Source organism: Quercus suber, unplaced genomic scaffold (assembly GCF_002906115.3).
Source record: "Quercus suber isolate HL8 unplaced genomic scaffold, Cork oak 2.0 scaffold_937, whole genome shotgun sequence".
Classification (NCBI taxonomy): domain Eukaryota; kingdom Viridiplantae; phylum Streptophyta; class Magnoliopsida; order Fagales; family Fagaceae; genus Quercus; species Quercus suber.
In genome coordinates this window covers 179,846-198,073 of record NW_027070360.1, presented here as the reverse complement: position 1 = coordinate 198,073, position 18,228 = coordinate 179,846, and the positions used below count along the sequence as shown (strand labels likewise).

General features: G+C 34.5%; 2 protein-coding genes, 1 non-coding gene and 1 pseudogene across 3 annotated transcripts; all 4 read left to right on the top strand.

Moving 5' to 3' along the window:
- The first annotated feature begins 3,088 nt into the window (after positions 1 to 3,088).
- Positions 3,089 to 3,912, top strand: LOC112020838 (uncharacterized). Its single transcript, XR_010626991.1, has 2 exons — positions 3,089 to 3,240; positions 3,340 to 3,912. It is a non-coding gene; the product is annotated as an uncharacterized LOC112020838 (transcript).
- A 3,631-nt stretch (positions 3,913 to 7,543) lies between these two features.
- On the top strand, positions 7,544 to 9,642 carry LOC136065354 (protein GAMETE EXPRESSED 3-like). The gene is made up of 4 exons (XM_065768443.1): positions 7,544 to 7,909; positions 7,981 to 8,040; positions 8,116 to 8,375; positions 8,530 to 9,642. Exons 3-4 carry the CDS (start codon positions 8,169 to 8,171, stop codon positions 9,124 to 9,126), a joined length of 804 nt encoding a protein of 267 aa, XP_065624515.1. The 5' UTR covers positions 7,544 to 7,909; positions 7,981 to 8,040; positions 8,116 to 8,168; the 3' UTR covers positions 9,127 to 9,642.
- LOC111988506 (uncharacterized) lies at positions 9,037 to 17,780 on the top strand (annotated as a pseudogene).
- On the top strand, positions 15,383 to 17,780 carry LOC136065355 (uncharacterized). Its single transcript, XM_065768444.1, has 2 exons — positions 15,383 to 16,653; positions 17,197 to 17,780. Exons 1-2 carry the CDS (start codon positions 16,620 to 16,622, stop codon positions 17,655 to 17,657), a joined length of 495 nt encoding a protein of 164 aa, XP_065624516.1. The 5' UTR covers positions 15,383 to 16,619; the 3' UTR covers positions 17,658 to 17,780.
- Positions 17,781 to 18,228: the final 448 nt, after the last annotated feature.

The window sequence follows — 18,228 nt, the reverse complement described above, 5'->3', positions numbered from 1 at the left end:
TAGGGCTTTGTGAAATGGGGGTATGTGATGAGTCAAAGTTCCACCATGAGATGCCTTCTTTGGGTGGACAAGTTGTGATGAATAAGATTTTAACTTTGGATAATCTGAGGAGAGGAGGTGTTAATATTATCCTTACCAATTGGTACTGCTTGTGTACGAAGAGTAATAAATCATTTTCTTTCTACATTGTAAGATAGCTAGAGTTATGGTCTATGTTTCTCGGTGCATTTGGGGTGGACTTGGGTTTATGCCAAGTATAGTTTCCGGCTTTGTGGCTTGTTGGAGAGGATGCTTTGGGAAACATGAAAGGGCTGAAAATTGGAATAGCATTTCTTTGTGCTTAATGTGGACCATTTGAAGGCATAGGGCATGCCTTTTTAAAGGCAATGGGCAATCAATAATGATCTTGGAATCCTTATTGATGTGGGAAGGTGGGAAACGTACAAATATTTACTTTAATTTAGTTTTATATGATTTTGGATGCCAATTGTATTTTTTTTTGGTCAATTAAAATTTTATTAGTTTATTAGTATTTTTTATTTAATTTTCTAGAGTCAAGGTTATTTTTTAATTCAGTAATTGGGATTTACCAAATCTAATAGAATTAGGCTTAGTTTTAGTAGTCTATATAAGAGTGCACACAATATTTTACTTCTATGGAGACAAGTTTATGGTTTGATGGATTAATAAAATTTCACATGGAATTTTCCAATGGTGTAGTGCTAACTCTAGCTAACCCTAGGTTCTGATTCCTTGTGATTTGCTCTCTCTTACTTGGTGATGACTCCGAGCAAGTCTAGGAGCTGACTCTAAGTTGCCTATCTTTTATTTTTCTGTTCTTTAGTTTTCGTGTAGCATAGTGTGAAATTTGGCATTAGGGAAAAATTACCCTGATTTTCCAACACAGGGTCACAACCAGAACAAAAAAAGAAAAAAAAATTATAGTTGCCATCATCAAACCATTGCCAAGCCACATATCACAAACCATCATTCAAAACCCAACCACAGCAAGTTACAAACCTCACCACCGTCACTGAAAAAAGGGAGGCGGGGGGGGGGGTGAGAAGAGAAATTTGATGCCCAGCCATGTTGACAGTCCCAAGCAACCCATTGCTGCTGCCATAAACCATCTATGTTGTACTGAACCTGGATTGAGGATTCGACCCACAATCTCACAAGGTAGCATCCAATTACCTCATGCGTGACCTGAGTCTCATGGTCTCTTGCTGCCTGTAGGACGAGATTTCTAATAACTTTGGATACTGCCATTTTGTTCTGCTTGTTGCAGGACCACTATACTTTGCCGGAATAGTTCACGCTCTCCATTGCTTGGTTGAGCTGTCGAGCCTCTTCCCTGGTCAAAAACTACTGTGAAATACCCTTTTTAAATTGACTTCCATTGATAAATGATACTGTTTGACTGAGTGGGAAATTTGGGGGTGGTGATTCGAATTTCTGGAGGCATTGTTTTGTGGAAGACTCAAAAGTGGATTTGAAGGGGCAGTAAGTGATAAGTTCAAGGCATCTAGGCCTGTATAGTAGAGGTCTATTTCATATAATGTGGCCTGGCCCACAAAGTTACCACTGTGGACTACCCTTTGGTGTTAACACGGTACAAGGCCCATCTGGTTTAGTGCAAATCTACTGCCCAAGTCCATTTTTGTTTCAATTCTTATTGAAATTTATTATTCTAGTGAACTATGGTCATTAAGAACCATGGATTTTCAACATTTGGGTTAAATGAGGTGGACTAATTCTTTGAACAAGTAGGGTTATTAGATAACATGAAAGTCGGATTTTCAAATATGAAGCTAATAGGTAGAACCTCGAGTTTCAGACAAATTTTATGATGTGATCGAACATAAGGGTTTTTTGTTCTTAGTGCTCTCAAAGGTGATTCCCGTATTAAAGCATGTATCCAGTCTTAGGATTTTTATCCTTCAACATTTCAAAACTTGAGGTTGATTTTTCTCCATCTAGGGGAGAATGATGCATGAAGAGCAAATAAATATTTACTTTAATCTGGTTTTATTAATTTTGGAAGTCAATTGTATTTTTTTTATTGGTCAATTATATTTTTATTAGGTTATTATTATTATTTATTTAATTTCCTAGAGAGTCTAGGTTATTTTTTTTTCAATAATTGAGATTTCCCAAGTCAATCAGAACTAGGGTTTCCTATGTCAATTAAGATTTAGAGTTTAGTTTTTAGTAGTCTGTATAAGCATAGTATTGTACTCCTATGGAGACCAGTATAAAGTTTGATAATCAATAAAATTTCTGTGTAATTTTCCAATGGTTTGATGCTTACTCCAGTCAACCCTATGTGCTGGCTGTTAGAAGTTTATTCTTTTGCTTTGTGCAGGCTCCTAGGTTGCCTATCTTTTATTTGCTTTCTTTAATTTTCTTGTCACATTGTTTTGGTTTTGTCCTGCATCACTTACATGATTGGGGCAATATTTTAAGCTCAACTACATTGACAGATTTCTTAGACTTTTTGGACCATCTGAATTTTGAATTTTAATTATTTTTCTTTTTGTTTAGTGAATTTTAGTTTTTTTAAGGCTTGAAAAATGCTTTGTTAAAGTACTAGACATCATTAGGTGTTTTCAGGTCATTGGCCATAGTTTTGCTTGATTTGGGTTTTTTTTAGGTTAGGTTCTCTTGTGCTTGAGGGGTTTTACCTCTTTTTGTTTTCCTTTCTCTTCTCTATATATTTTATACCTTTTGTGCTCAACAGCTCTTGAAGTTTACATCAGCACTTTCACCACTTAAAGCGCCAGAAAAGAAAGTTTGGTTTACGTTCTAGATATGCTATTTAAAAGTGATTGCTTTTACAATTTTAATGCTATTTCACTCATGAAGGATTATTATGTCCCATCAAACAGGTGGGCATTTTATGTATTGGGTGTATTCAACATCACTTTCACATGCATGTAGGATCCATTTCTATGATTTTCTAGATACATGTGAGAGTGTTGCATACAAACAGCCATAGCATAAGATACTTTCAGCATCATCTGTCTGCCTTTTTTTTTTTTTTTTCCTGAAGTTATTTTGCCTTTGTTAAGTTCATGACTCATCTGGATGTTCTTTTAACAGGAAGTTGTTAATTGCGGATGCCAGACCAACCTTTACTTCACAGATACCGGAGTCATTAAAAGAGGACTTAATTGAAAAATTGCGATCAATTAGCGAAGGAAAAAAAGCATTTTCTCGGACCTTGATAAACTGAACATGGTATGCAAGGAACTTTACCTTTTATCTTAGAAATTTTCAGAGGCATATATCAAAATTTGGTTGATGGCATGATAATTATATCTTCAATAATATTTGCAGGCTTATGACGTAGCCACAAATGGAGCTTGGTGTATTAATCTGTATTACTAATTGAGGTATTAATGACAAGAGGGTATGTTGTACAGTCTCTCTGAGCAAGTTCTCGCTAGAGCAGGAGGTTGTTATCTTTTCATTTATTCATTCCTTTGCCAATGGTGACATTCTGTGGGTGTGCTATCAGTCGAATTAGGAAGAAAGGGCTGATTTCTCATTTCAGATCTTGCCGAAAGTTTTGTTTGTCCCTTGAGGCTGTGCAGTTGATTATGGTAGAGAGAGAAACAAAAATTTTACTCGTATTGTACAATATCCTTTTTGGCTCTATCTCCAGCATTTAATCTACGTTCTATATGGATGCATTACAATTTTTCCATTAAGAAAGTGGCAATATAATTTAGTCATGGATATATGTTATACACTGTATCCATTTACTATGAAATTGTTTCCCACCTATTGATTTCCCTCACACCCCAAAAGGGGAAAGACAACCCTCTTGCACCTTGCCTTTCTCCCTGAAAATTTAATGGATTTTATTTGTAGGCTGTTTATTACAAAGACGAAGAGTCTATCTTAATATGTATGTGTGTACTGTATTTTTGCATGTATATGTGGTCTGGTAAGTTGGTAACTGCTGGATAATGTACGTGTATACAGACATGCGTAGATACTTCTCCAACTATGCTATGTGGTGATTGGTTAAAATGTGTCATTGTTCCTTTTAAGCCTGGTTGCAAGTGAGACTTAGCAAGTAGTTGCAAATCTAAGTCTATGCAGTTGTTGAGCAGGAGCTTAAAGATTCTTGGATATGGTTTTTGACATGCTTGCTAGATGGGGGAAATGGACATTTGCCTCTTATCAGCAGAAGGTAATTCTCACTTAAATGTTTTTACCTTTGAATGATCTTTCAAATAAATATAAATACTGTATTTAACTTTTTTTATGTTATTTAATACTTAGTACGGAATATTGTTGAGTGTTTGAACTCATCTTACCTAGTGCAGACCACAGATTTTGTGGGGCGCCTTTATGCTAACTCCAACAAGCTGTACAAGGAGTATAGCATTAAAGGATGCAATGCACAAAGATAAGAGTTTGAGAATCAGATGACGGAGTTTGAAGCAATTTATAGATGTCAATGCACATGTTTTGCTTCGGAAGCTTGACCCGGCAACCACACGATCCAGTTGTTTATGGATCCTGTCCATGGCATTATAATTGGGTCTTCTGGCTTGTGATAATCTTATCCTATCCATAGAAATTGAACCGATGTATGTTGTGTTTTGGTTGCATACATCATCTCTTTCATATTGTATGGGACCCACAATGTAAGAGATGTTGCATATAGCTAATACATGAGATACCACCTCCAAGCTCTCAGTTTGGGATATCAAGTAGCACATAAATGCTAGACCTATAAAAGCCAGTTTAAATCAATGTGCTTATAGAAGTGGATGATAAAGACTAGACCCAATATCAAATTTAAAATCGCAACACGTGTGATACACCATTTGACCCAAAGATCTCAAATTAAGTCATTTTATAAGCTGACAGAACTAACTTATATTCCTACATATTTGTGAAAATGTAAAATTTTCAATCCTCATCCGTTACTAAAATATAGGGGAATTTTTTTTTAGCAAACTTGTATCTCAGTTGGCATTTTAACTATCGAATTATTATTATCATTGCCAAGAACGTAGTTCAATTGACAATTTTTATTGTGTTTTAAATGACGATGTTTAGATATCAAATTTTCTCATTAAAAAAAGAAAAACTTACCTATCTCATCTATTATAATATCTTTAAAAATATTTATTATCGAGAGGGCCAATGAATAAACATGTCACTTGACCGATGACCCCATTATTTTATTCTATTTGTATGACTTGACCTCCAAATCAATTCAAGTGACAATGATTTATGCTTTAAATTCTACGTTCATGAAAAGGTTGGCCGACACGAATTTTTTCCCCTCTTGCCTTGATGAACTGGTATGATTTGAAACCATGAATTAGTTTCTCTCGAGTCTTCCTCTCTTTTAAAGTATGACAAATGGTATGGCTTCATAAATTACTCCATGGGTTTTTATCATTATTCATTTGATAGAAACCATTACCAATCCCCAAAAAGTTTTGACTCTCTCTGACTATTCCTATCTTTTTTTTTTTTTTTTTTTTGGGATGAAATCTGACTATTCCTATCTTTAACACAAATAAAGCATCTTTGAATGACATAAACTTTTCCAAAAGCCAACAGCAATAAAAAGAGAGATTTACTTTTTCTTTTTTATTTCCAGAATCGTACAATTATGCTTTTGATAATTTGTCCTTTTTATGCTTTGTTCCTATTAATTAAGATGTAAAATTGACCCAAGAACAATCTCTATATATCGTGGAAACACTTCATGGACTCTTTAAAATAGTTGCATGATAAGTGAGATGTCATCTTACCCTTATGTTTAGCAAAGATGCTCAATTAAAGAGTGTATCTGTATGTGAAGTCGAGTCTAGATATCCTCCTTTATTTTTAACATTTTCATTTTGTCCTCCTTTTGCTTCACCAAGAAAGGTTTTTTTTTTTTTCTTTTTCCTCTGTGGTTTGTACCATGTGTTCCACCTCAACTAGAATTAATCTTTTTTCTTGATAATTTGTCCTTTTATACTTTGTTCCTATTAATTAAGATGTAAAATTGGACCAAGAACAATCTCTATATACTGTGGAAACACTTCATGGACTTTTTAAAATAGTTGCATGATAAGTGAGATGTCATCTTACCTCATGTTTAGCAAAGATGCTCAATTAAAGAGTGCATCTGTACGTGAAGTGGAGTCTAGATATCCTCATTTATTTTTAACATTTTCATTTTGTCCTCCTTTTGCTTCACCGAGAAAGGTTTTTTTTTTTTTTTTTTTCCTCTGTGGGTTGTACCATGTGTTCCACCTCAACTAGAATTAATCTTTTTTCTTGATAATTATTTCAAAACAAAAATGCAAGTGGACAACAATGTAATTGCCTTCTAGTAAGCTGAGAAGTATAGAGCCGAAATGAGACATATCAATCTAACAGTTCTTAAAAATTTAGAATATGATATGGTGTAGATAAAGCAATAAATTTGTATTTTTAGGTATGTGGTATGTTTATGTTTAGGTTTTCAAAACAAATAACAGCTATTAAAATATTTAAAAATATAAACAATCAAAAGAATTTTTTAAATAAATTATATTTTTCCTCCTAGAACATTGAGGACATGCACAATGTTCTTGACGTGTCTTTATCTAACAGGGACACATTGGAGATTTTGAAGTGTTCATGCTTCTTAGTTGGTGAAATTAATTATTTAACTAATATTTAAATACTCTCTCATGTATCGGTTTAGACTCCCTTTTGATAAGTATGACCTAACATGTGGAATTTTAACTTTTTATTTATTTAACTAATAATAATAATAATTATTATTATTTAATCATCATTAATCATGAACTAATGGAAACACAATTAAGCTAATGCGACATTACTCTTTTGTACTTCTACACTTAACCATTACCATCTCTACTAGCACCATTGCCTACCACAAACAATCCTCTAATGATTATGCTCATCATTCTCAATCTTCTTAGCAACAATATTGTGACCATGGCTGCTAACATTTCCACAACCTAATCAACAACTCTTTCTCCAACAACACTGCTTCTACCCATTCTTCATTTTCCCTTTTACTTATTACAACTTGCTTTTAATTGCTGCGGATTAATGCATGCCTATCATCTCCACTACTATAACCATATTGATTGCACCATCATCATCTCTAGCTACGCGGCATTTGCAGTAATTGCTTATAGGAGAAATTATAGAAAAGATTTTCTGATAAATAGTTTAAAGTTATGAAAAGAAGAAAGTAAAATGTTGCTTTGAAAAAAGTATTATTAAAAGCATTGTCAAATGTAGCGTGATACATTTTACCGTGAGGAGTGAACATGCAAATTGTAATGTGTGTGAATGAATGTACACTTGCTGAAATGATAAGATCATGATTCTCAAAAAAAGAAAAAGAAATGATAAGATCATTGGATGGGATGTGTTCTAGATAGTATACAATGAATGGTCTATATCCCTATAATTTTATTATTTCCTTTTCTGTAATTGGTTCAAGCTGTCAAGGATATTAATTTTTTTTCTCAATTATCTCACAAAAAAAAAAAAAATTTTTTTTTTTCTTTAAGCCAGATGAATAAAAATTGGGATAAGGTTTTTTCTACCAACCATCTCTCCTAGACCCCGAAAAAGTGGGAAGCCTTGTGCAATGGATATGATCTTTTTACATGGACAAAAGTAAAGTCCCTGAGAAGATGCATGCTCAAATGAGGCTTTTCCAAAACTTGACATATTTTGTATTTTGATAATACCATTATATACACATTCTAAACAAAAACAATTGAATCTTTTACTCCTTTCAAGAAACTAAATTCACATTTTGATTTGAACTTTGTTTCTGAGTTTTAATATAGTTTTACTCACATCTTGACAATTGTAATTGATGCAGAGACTGGCAACCCACTGCAATGTCGTACCAAACGTAATCTTTGTTCTACTACCTTGTCCTTCACTTCATACTGTGCACTGTATCTAATCTGTTTTCATTAACAGGTCAGAAGTGTGCATCTAGCTGCTCGCAAGCAAAGCCCAAGTATCTCAGCATCTACACAGGTACGTTGCCACCTTCTGCATATGTTAAAGAAGAACGTAGTGTTTATGAACTACCAATAATACTCTTTCTTTCAGGTAATGAAAGAACAATAATACTCTTCCTGCTATTTGAATCTGCTGTGTTGGTCATGCTAGCTGGACTTGTACGGTTCTGTTGTATATTTTGGAGGAAAAAGAAGGTTCAAGGTCAAGACCTTGGAAGTTTCCTAGAAAAGCGAGTAAGATTGAATCCTTATATTTTTGCTGAAATAACACTAGATAGTGGGGTAAGGGAGATGTCTATTGCTTCATTGGCAATTTACACTAGAGGGAGACATGTCGTTCTCTTTACACTGGTAAAAGAAGTATACTTTCTCTTGGTTTCATCTAAATCAATTTCTTTATTTATTTTTTTATGATAATCAATTTCTTTATTTAAGAAAAGAAAGCTTAGAAGGCCATGCTACCTTCAATAACCTGAGAATGTTTGTTGTCTTTTTGGCCTTTCAGCGCTCTCTCCAGCTTAAAAAGAAAGTATTTGATAGGACAATTACAGAGCTTGAGCAGAAAGCAGCAGAGCAGGCAGTAGCCAATGAAGTTTTTGAAAAATTGGGGGATATAGTACGAGAAAGGGAAGGAATAGAAAGGAAGTTGTCAACAACCTACAGTCTGGGCAGAGACAGGGCTGGCTCACAGTCTAAATCTATGCTTCCACTATATGATGGGAAAACAAGGAGCTATTCTTTCCTAGGTGCAAAGAAAGAAAGTGTGACAGTATTTCACACGTTAAGTGATACGTCTTCTGAAGAAAGCGGGAATGAGAAAGATACCCACTGGGGTTTTCATGAAGAGGAGTTAGCAGCCAAGGCAAAAGCAAAGGCAAAGGCACCCATTGAAGCTGAGAGTTCAAGTGATGATGGGATGTATGAAACAGACTATCAGAGTAGTCCATCGGAGACCACCTCAAGTTCAAGAGGATTTATCAATCCATTAAATGGGGTGCAAGAGTCGGGGGAAGTCAAATTGCATGATAAAGAAGTGAAATCCATGCAAACTGGTAGCAGATTAAGTTTAAAAAGAAGAAGGGCCTTGTCATCAACTAATTAGAGACTTGATAGGTGACTCATATCTTGCAATGCTAACCATGCAGTTCTGAAAATCTATTCACTTGATTGAAGTAGTCCAAAAATCTGTTTATTATCTTGGTTCATGCAGTTTGAAGAACAGCTTAATTAGTAAATACATTCCCAACGCAGAATGACACAATTTTGAGGTTCTTAAAAGGAAGGCCTTATCTATTTGCTGAGGCTATACTGACACAATTTTGAGGTTCTTAAAAGGAAGGCCTTATCTATTTGCTGAGGCTATACCATGATGATATGAAAGCTAGTGCAGATATCCGGCCATTCAGCAAGTTTTTCCAACTTTTGACAAAGTCCTTCCTCCTTAACATCTCACCAGCAGCCACTAGTTAGCTGAAAATTTGGTTCTTAGGTCCATTTATTCAAAACCAGATCGTACTTATCACAAAGCTTGACATATATGATATATACATGTATGTGTATGTATATATATATTGGTATGATTTTTATGATATTACCAACAAAAACAATTTTGATTTTCCTTGAGGTATTTGGAATTGGATTTCAGCCAAACATTCCACACAATCACTAGGTGAGACTGCTATGCCTACCATCCTGACAAAAGACCTATGCTTATCTGCATATGTATTCAGTTCATAATTACAAAGATGAGATTTCACTATAAGTAGAACCACACGAATTTGAGAATAAGGGAGTAAGATCCTCTTCGTTTGCTTTAGCCGGTATCGCATACAGTATTTGGTTAGTATAGTCGAAAGTCAAAGTAAGTTCCTTGTTTTTAGAAGCAAACATGCCAAACAATAATTTTGATAAACAAAAACCTATCATTGCTGTGCTTGCATGAGGATTGAGGACCACATATATAACTTATAAACTCAAAGACATGAATAATTAATAAAAAGGAAAAAGGGTGCATTATAAGTCAAAGACATCATTGTATTTCTAATTTTAATGTATTTGGACTATCTTAAACTTAAAATGTAATGTCTAGAAGCTGGGTTTTGACCACATCATTGCATTTTAAAGTTTCTTTCTGTCATCTATTCATATATTGACGTGAAAGGTTCCCATTGATACTGAAAGTACAATAAACAATTTAATCAACATTTCTATTATAGTGTAGTCATGTAATTAATGTAAGTGTAGAAAATCTTTTCCAAATAAAGAAAAAACAAAAAAGAAAACCAAAATCAACTATAGATGTGTGGATTATTGACATTGATTTTGTGTTTCACTAATAATAATTCCTCTCATGCAGAATGAATTATTCAATTTGCTCACTGGAGCCAATAAAACAAAAGTTGGTTCATTAAATATAGAAGCTGGGGATTTGGGTGGCCTACCCACTTCTGATGATTATGGAAATGGAAGTGAGAACAATGAACTTTGTAATTCTAATTATGGGACAATTGATCATATGCCTACTAAATCTGAGCATAAAGAAGACCAACCATGTAGAGAGCACAGTTTGCATGAGGGTGATGCTCAATATGAAGATAATCCTTTCATAGCAGAAGCCAACCTAAAAAAGGATTTGGTTGACAATAGTTCGGATATGGAAACTGTAGATTTGACTAGCCTTCCTGCTTCTAACATTTCTGGTAGCGGAATCAAGAACGGAATTTGTACTTCTAGTTATAGTCCCAGTGACTCTAATTCTCAACCTAATAATGAGTTGGTTGACAATCCATCTATTGTGCAAGTGAGTGTTTAATTGACTGGAACCATTATGGTTGCTGACGAGTTGAATAACGTCAGCTCTAAAGTGCATGCTGAGAACAGTTGCCTTGCCGTTCGAGATGAATGTCTCATTGGAAGTGACAAGATGGATGGCCATCGTATCCTTTCATAGTTGATTTCCCACAGTTGTTTCTTCACAATTCTTCACTCCTCTATTGACTAAGTGAGTTGAAAAGTAACGCATGCAAATTTTTACAGTGCAATAATTCCTTAATGAAATAATACAAATTTATTGCCTTTTGTGTCTGTAGTAAAATTAGTTCTCTGTAATTTATGATATGATCCTGGAATCTCTGTTCTCCATAATTCAACATGCTAGATATATCAGGTGTTAAGAGAGCCTGAATGACAGTTGATGAACAGCAGCCCTCTGTGCGTGTCATGTATAATTCCTTAACAAGGTTGGTTTGAAGTAATTGTCGGTGCAGAACATATTAGAAAGTCTTGCTTGCATATTTAAAACAGTCTAGACACAGACATACCAAAAAATCAGGGAAAAAAAAATCCTAAAAAACTAATATTGCTGATCTAAGAAAAATATTCTTTTAATGAAATTATAATAGTCTGATGTTAGTAGATTCTTGTACTTTTTCCAGAGCTAGTAAACAGAAGCTTGAGGAACTATTACAGCAATGGTCACAGTGGCATGCTCAACATGGTTCTTCGACCCAAGTAATTATCACTAGTCTCTAAATGATGAATATTCGGTTTCTGATTATATTTCTTCATCCTTGTGGTGTTCTCTTCTTCACTAATTAGATTGCTGTCTTCTCGTGAATGGTGCATTTTTTCACTCCTTTCTTTCCTCAAATTAACTCAAAGCGCCTTTGCCAATTAATAATGAATTGCAGAGAGTTTGTTGCCAGGCCTTAAATCATTTATACTAAAAGCTACTCTGAATTATTTATCTGTTCAGGATCCTAACGAAGTCTTTGAATCTGGTGAAGAAATGTTCTTTCCTGCTCTAAATGTTGGCTTGGAGAAGAAATCTGCTGTGGTGAGTTTCCTGTTTTTATTTCAGATCCTGCATAGATACAGATTGTGTCAAAGGCTTTAGTTATATATCTCGTGTGAGTGAGAATTTCTCTTTTGGGGGGCAGTGTTAAAGTTGGTTTTGGATTTTTGGGTGCTTTTTTTCATTGATGTTCATACCTACTTATGTTTATCAATATAAAAAGAATGAGTGGAATATGATGAACTTCCTCAACCATTCATTCAACATTTTTTTCTAGGTGATATTTGCTAACTTCATTGAAATACATGGCTTCACAACAGTTACACAGGACTTATCAAAATAAATAATAGCATATATGCAAGCCAAAAGCATCCTGCATTTTATAATGTAGGAATTAACAGGTTGACCTTGCACATGTTTAACTATGTTCTAGCCAATTATAGCCATCAAGATTCAATCTTATCAAGCTCGAGTTCTGACCTTTAAACATTATACCTCATTCCTTCCTAACTGTTAGCTGCCCAAATCTGTTAAGAATAGAACTTAATAGCATTTGGCAGCTGCTGTCCTACATCATCTAAGTTAGTGCATGGGAAAAAAGGGAGTTGGATGCTGACATGTTTTAATAATGTCTTACCTGGAAACAGAAAAGTGTGTGATGGAAGGTAAGGTTAAAAGCACTACTAATGAGCTGAAATTGGTAGTGTACGATAGTGCTGAAATTGTTCAGTACTTCCAGACTAGTGATCTGGGTTCTCACATAAACAATGGGACTACAGTCTTTGAGAGCTTAGAGCAATGTTACAGGAGTACTGAATAATTTCTCATGACTGTCATCACTGACTAATGTTCAACTTCTCAAAATGAAGCTGTAGACATGCTCATGCTTCAGTGTGCTTGACATGGAAAAAAATGGATGTAAGAACTCTATGTTATGCTCATATGTTAAGATTCCTCTTTTTTTTTTAATCATAATTTTGTAACGGCAATAAGACCTATTGTCTCTATCACATCATCCATGCTAGTGTGTGTCTTTACAAACTTCACGGTTTATGTATGAATTGATGTACTTATAAATAATGTTAAGTGTGTTCGTTTGCCTTAGTAAGTAGCCATGTTGATGCAAGACAAATTTTTATTAGTTTGAAAGGATTTTGAATATTAATAGTGATCTTTAATTGCATTAGTGTCATAGAATTCATGCTAGATTAGTGTCTACATTTTCTTCGGTTTATTTTCAACTGAAATGTTACGAATAGGAAAAACTCATATGATGTTGGCACTTGGCAATCCAACTTCAGGGGTGATTATTGGTAATATCAGAAACATTAGCAGGGCCGTTTGATATATATAGGTACCTACCACACAAATTTTAGGGTGATAGATGCATTTGAAAGTTAATTTCAACTATATCTAGCTTTTGTAACTGCGGTTAAGTTTGTTTCCTGATTTATCTCATTAATCAGTATGTGATAACTTAATACTTTGGGATTTAGGGTCTGTTTGAATACTACTTATTGATGAAAACTGAAAACTTATTGCTGAAAATATTGTAGCAAAATAATTTTTAAAAGTGTGAATAATACTGTAAGACCCAGTTTTAAAGTGATATTTATGTTTTTCTGTACTTGCGGGTCCCGTGAACAGTGCACGGAACCTAGGGAAAAAGGCAAACGCAGCTTTGCATTTGCTATCCAAACTCACACTTATTAGAACTTTTTTTTTTTTGATAAGTAGGGATTTATTAGAACTTAATGGATATCATGAATAAATAGCTTCATGACTAACCAATTAGGGTGCAGCCTAGTGGTTGGTGGCTTGGAATGAGCTTTAGACCCAAACATCCTGGGTTCAATCCCTATTACGAGTTCCCCTAGATTATCTACATAGTTCTAGCAAGTGGGGTTGTGTATTCATGCTTTACTCCCAAGGGTGGGTCCAAAGGTCCCTGCCTTGGTGAGGTTCCATGTCATTTAAAAAAAAAAAAATCTTCATGACTAATGGAAACAAAATCTTTGTTTGATCTTTCTAATTTATTTGATGGTTCTGTTTTCTTTAGCCATCCTCAGACTGTTGTAGTTTTACAATTACTCATTCTAGGGAAATCTCCTGGTTTTTAGCCCAATAGAGGAGATGCCCCATGCTCTTACCATTGTACTACAATTCGAATGACATCTAGTATATGCATAAAGCATTACTCATAAGTATTTATATTTCTCATGACATCGGATAAAAAGTGTTGTTTATGAGCTTTAGTTGTTTAATGTACGTGCAGTCTTTCTGGTTGGACAACCAAACAGGGAAGCAGCAGGACAAGTTCATTCCTTTGGATAGTAACTCTGTGCCTCTTTATGATCGTGGATATGCATTGGGTTTGACTTCAGCTGAAGGTTCAAGTAATGTGGAGGGGTAAGTTCTCTTTACTTTGTGTTTTTTATAAATGAAAGTTTAACATTGGTTTGTTAATAAGCTCTTCTAAGAGCAAGGTGAAAGGTGAGGTCATGAGTTCAAAACTAGTAGTTATGTTTGTAATTACCAATAAAAATAATGATAATAATAAAATAAATTTTGGACATGTAATAGTTTTTGTGACTGGTTGAAAGAATGCTAATTTGTTATATATTTTGAGCTTCCTTGTAAGATTAGGATAAAGATCAATGAGATTCATGGTCTTCCTGAAATGTTGCATAGGCTGGCTAATGGTGCCTTGGCAAGTGTAAACAACTAGGAAGAAAATTATAGTACTATTAGAGGTCAAAAAGATCTTGTGTTCAATGGATTACAGCCTTGCTGCATCGCAATCCCTGATATATATAGATTGTGCAGAATGAAGGTCACCCAGCTTAATAATGCATTGGTGCAATATTTGGATCTCTTTGGGTCCGTTTCATTGGCAAAATTCCCATGGAGATGGTTTTCCTTTAGTAACTATTATCCTACTTTATTTTTATTTTTTATAAGTACTATTATCCTACTTTATCTTTTGGTGACAATTAAAATAGTGTGCTTTTTTCATGTTTGATTAAAGAATTGCTTCTCAACAACTGGAAAGGATGATAGATGTAATCTTTATATTTCTTAGATCTGTTTTGTTTTTTTCTCTCTTGCCTACCTTAGTACACGTCCTGTATGCTTTGGCCTTTTGTATAGTTTCTTTCAATAAAGTCTATTACTTATCAACCCAAAAAAAAAAAAAAAAAAATTGGAAAGGATGGAAGAAAAAAACATCACTTTGACATTTACATGAAATTTGTTTTGTTAGACTAGCTTATGAATTTTTTCCCTCTTTTTCCCTTTATTGTGAAAATTGTAGAGGCTTGGAGAGATTAGATTCTGCAAGTCGTTGTTTCAATTGTGCTTCTTACAATCATTCTCTGAAAGAATGCCCAAAGCCTCGTAACAATGCTGCTGTCAATAATGCACGCAAACAGCATATGTCCAAACGCAATCAAAATGCCGGTTCGCGCAATTCAACTCGATATTATCAGAATACCCCTGGTGGGAAGTATGATGGTTTAAGGCCAGGTGCTCTTGATGCTGAAACACGGAAACTTTTGGGCCTTGGGTTATGGTTTTCATGATGGTACTCTATATATTATTCATAGTGATGTTTTCATACTAGATTAAGTCTTGCAACAAAGTTACTACTAAATATGTAATACTGAGTTCTTATTGGATGCTATGATTACCAAGGAAGATGGTATATAAGTTAATTTCATTCTCATGTCCTTAAAATAGTGAAGCGCAAAGGTAAGCAAAAACATTCATGTAACCCGACCTAAGTGATTGTGTTATAAACTAGGTTGACTTAAGTTGCATTTCCATGAAAAATTTTGCACTGCTGAATTAGTTATCTATGTGGGGGCAATTTTACCCATGAACAGAGATTTCAATTCAATGAATCCCAGTTTACACCATTGTCAGCATACTAGTATTTGTCAGAGGCATGCAAAATTCAGCAGATCTGGTGATTCAATATGCAACTAATGAAATCTGGCATACACCAGTATTAAGCTTTGATCATTCATCCATATTTAATGCGCTATTTTTTTTAGTTAATTCATATATAAAAGATCTTGTGCAGATTTTGACAAATGGTACTAAAAAAATGCTGGTTTTCCATTTTCCAAATATTTAGGAATCTAAGTGACTCTCTTCATCATCTTACCACCCAATCCTACTACCACCAGTGACTGGGTATGGAAATCATGTATTTTTATTCAGGACACATTCTATGTATGAATGATGGACTTCAGTTTTAGCTGAAGGAAAGGTGAAATAGAATTTACAAAGCCTAACTCAAGTGGTTAGGCTTGAAGGTTGTCTTGTTGTCATTTCATTTTTAAACAACCTCTCTTGACATATCAACCCTAGCAATGTTTTAGGTTATGATGGACCTGAGTCAGTGTTGTTTTGCACTTCCAATTTCATTTAACATCTATTAATTTTTGTTTTTGAATACTCAGTTTGTTTCTTATTTCACTTAAAATAGGCTTTTAGGGTTACATTCTCTAGTATTCTAGTCATGAATCTGTAAATATGGACCCAAGTGAGTTGTGTCAAAGCTGCTATCAAATATGGATGTTGGATTTGAATCTATTCAGTGTGTCATATCAAATACGTATTATCACGATTACTTTTCTTTTGTTCTTATAATGGAGATGATATGGTTATCAATTATTCTTGCTGGAATATAACTTAGTATAGATGAAACTTTGCAGGTTATTGTAGTTTGGCTTCTTTTCAGGGATTTAAAACTATTTTTTTATGCAGGAGCTTGACCCAACCCTTGGCTCAACAGAATGCGAGAACTAGGATACCCACCAGGATATCCAAGTATTTGATTATGTTATGCTTACTTTTTGTGATATTAAGTTTTTTGGCTAGAAAGTTCAAAATTGCAACAATTAAATTCTGAAATGCTAGATTTACAGGAATATTTCATCTTTCCCTTCTGCTACCTATCCCCTTACTCCTGCTTCATTTAATTGATATTAGTCGATCAGTCAGACAGGAAAGGGAGAGATCAATATTGGCTACAATCACTGCAAGCCAATGGCTATCTCAAACAAAATGATTATTATTGTTCATTATTTCTGAGGTTTTGCTCTTTTTAATCACGCTGATTTCACTGCATTAGAAATCTAGAAGATAAAACTAGTTTGACGTCCAAGAAGGCTCAAAAATGATAATGAGATTTTTTTTTTTTTTTTTAAGAAAATGTCACTCTTGTGAATATAGTTCATCAGTGAGTATTTTGATATGCAAGAACGTCAATAGGAGGCAATTTATTCTACTGCTAGTCATCTTTGTGGTTTTTCCTTTTGTGTTTTCACATTTGATTTTGATTCTCTGTAATGCATATCTTTGCTTTTTTAGATGCAGATACTGAGGATCAGCCATCAGGGATTACAATATATGCTGATGGAGAAAATAAGGAAGAACAGGAGGATGGCGAAATTGTTGAAGCAGGATATCCTGAACCTCGGAGGAAAATGAGTGTCCCATTTCCTGGAGTAAATGGGCCAATTCCAGAAAATGCTAATGAAAGACTTTGGGCAGATGGATCTTCGAGTTCAGATCTTTCCAGGAATAGAGTGCATCATAGATTGGGCCACTATTCAGAACCTGTGAGCAGAGGCCATCATCGTGAGCAAAGTAGGTTCAGGGATTTCATAGATGAAGGGCCTCCTGGCTGTGAACCACAGGAGAGGATTAATGTGATTGTAGCAGTAACCTGTGAACATGATTTTCCTGACAGATATAAGAGGGAGAGGATTTGTACAAAATTTAGATGGGTCTTTGTTGAGTTTAGATGGTGTTTACTATGCAGCTTGTGATTATCCAATTGTTTTACAGGTCCCCTTACTCTCAGTTGGACATAGGCTCCGTCCCTTGTTCAACATGTTAAAGTATTTGACATTTATTCGATTAATTAGCAAATTGTATGCAAGTTCCATAAACTATTATGTATTCTCATGTAAAAAGCGCATGCAACGGCGTTGCTCGTGCTCTAGCTAGGAAGGCTACCCATATTGTATTGAAAGACTATTCTTGTTCGAGACTCTGTTTTAGTCTCTTTGTAACGGATTGTTAATCCAGTTTCTCCGCGCGCGCGCACACACACAAGTGTGGGCGCGTACAAAAAAAAGAAAAAAAAGGAAAAACCTAGATTTAACAAACGAATACTATATTATCAAAAGTAACAAATTAAAACACATCCGATTTATGTATAATGGTATCGTGTTTGTGATTTAATATGGTTGAAGGATTTTTTTATATTAATTTTTGAAATCTTAGGGTTTAATTTATAGATAAAACTTAGATACAGTACTTTAGGTGTTATTTCTTAGGTTTCATTTTTAAGATTCAGCCATATGATTGCTTAATTAAAAAATATATTTTTATTTT

What these genes read in the sequence shown, in the direction of transcription:
- LOC136065354 (XM_065768443.1), top strand. Translation starts at nt 8,169, where the DNA reads ATGCTAGCTGGACTTGTACGGTTCTGTTGTATATTTTGGAGGAAAAAG. An exon ending in ATGTCGTTCTCTTTACACTG is followed by an intron (nt 8,376 to 8,529) that starts GTAAAAGAAGTA and finishes TTGGCCTTTCAG; the next exon opens with CGCTCTCTCCAGCTTAAAAA.
- LOC136065355 (XM_065768444.1), top strand. Translation starts at nt 16,620, where the DNA reads ATGCGAGAACTAGGATACCCACCAGGATATCCAA. An exon ending in ATACCCACCAGGATATCCAA is followed by an intron (nt 16,654 to 17,196) that starts GTATTTGATTAT and finishes TTGCTTTTTTAG; the next exon opens with ATGCAGATACTGAGGATCAG.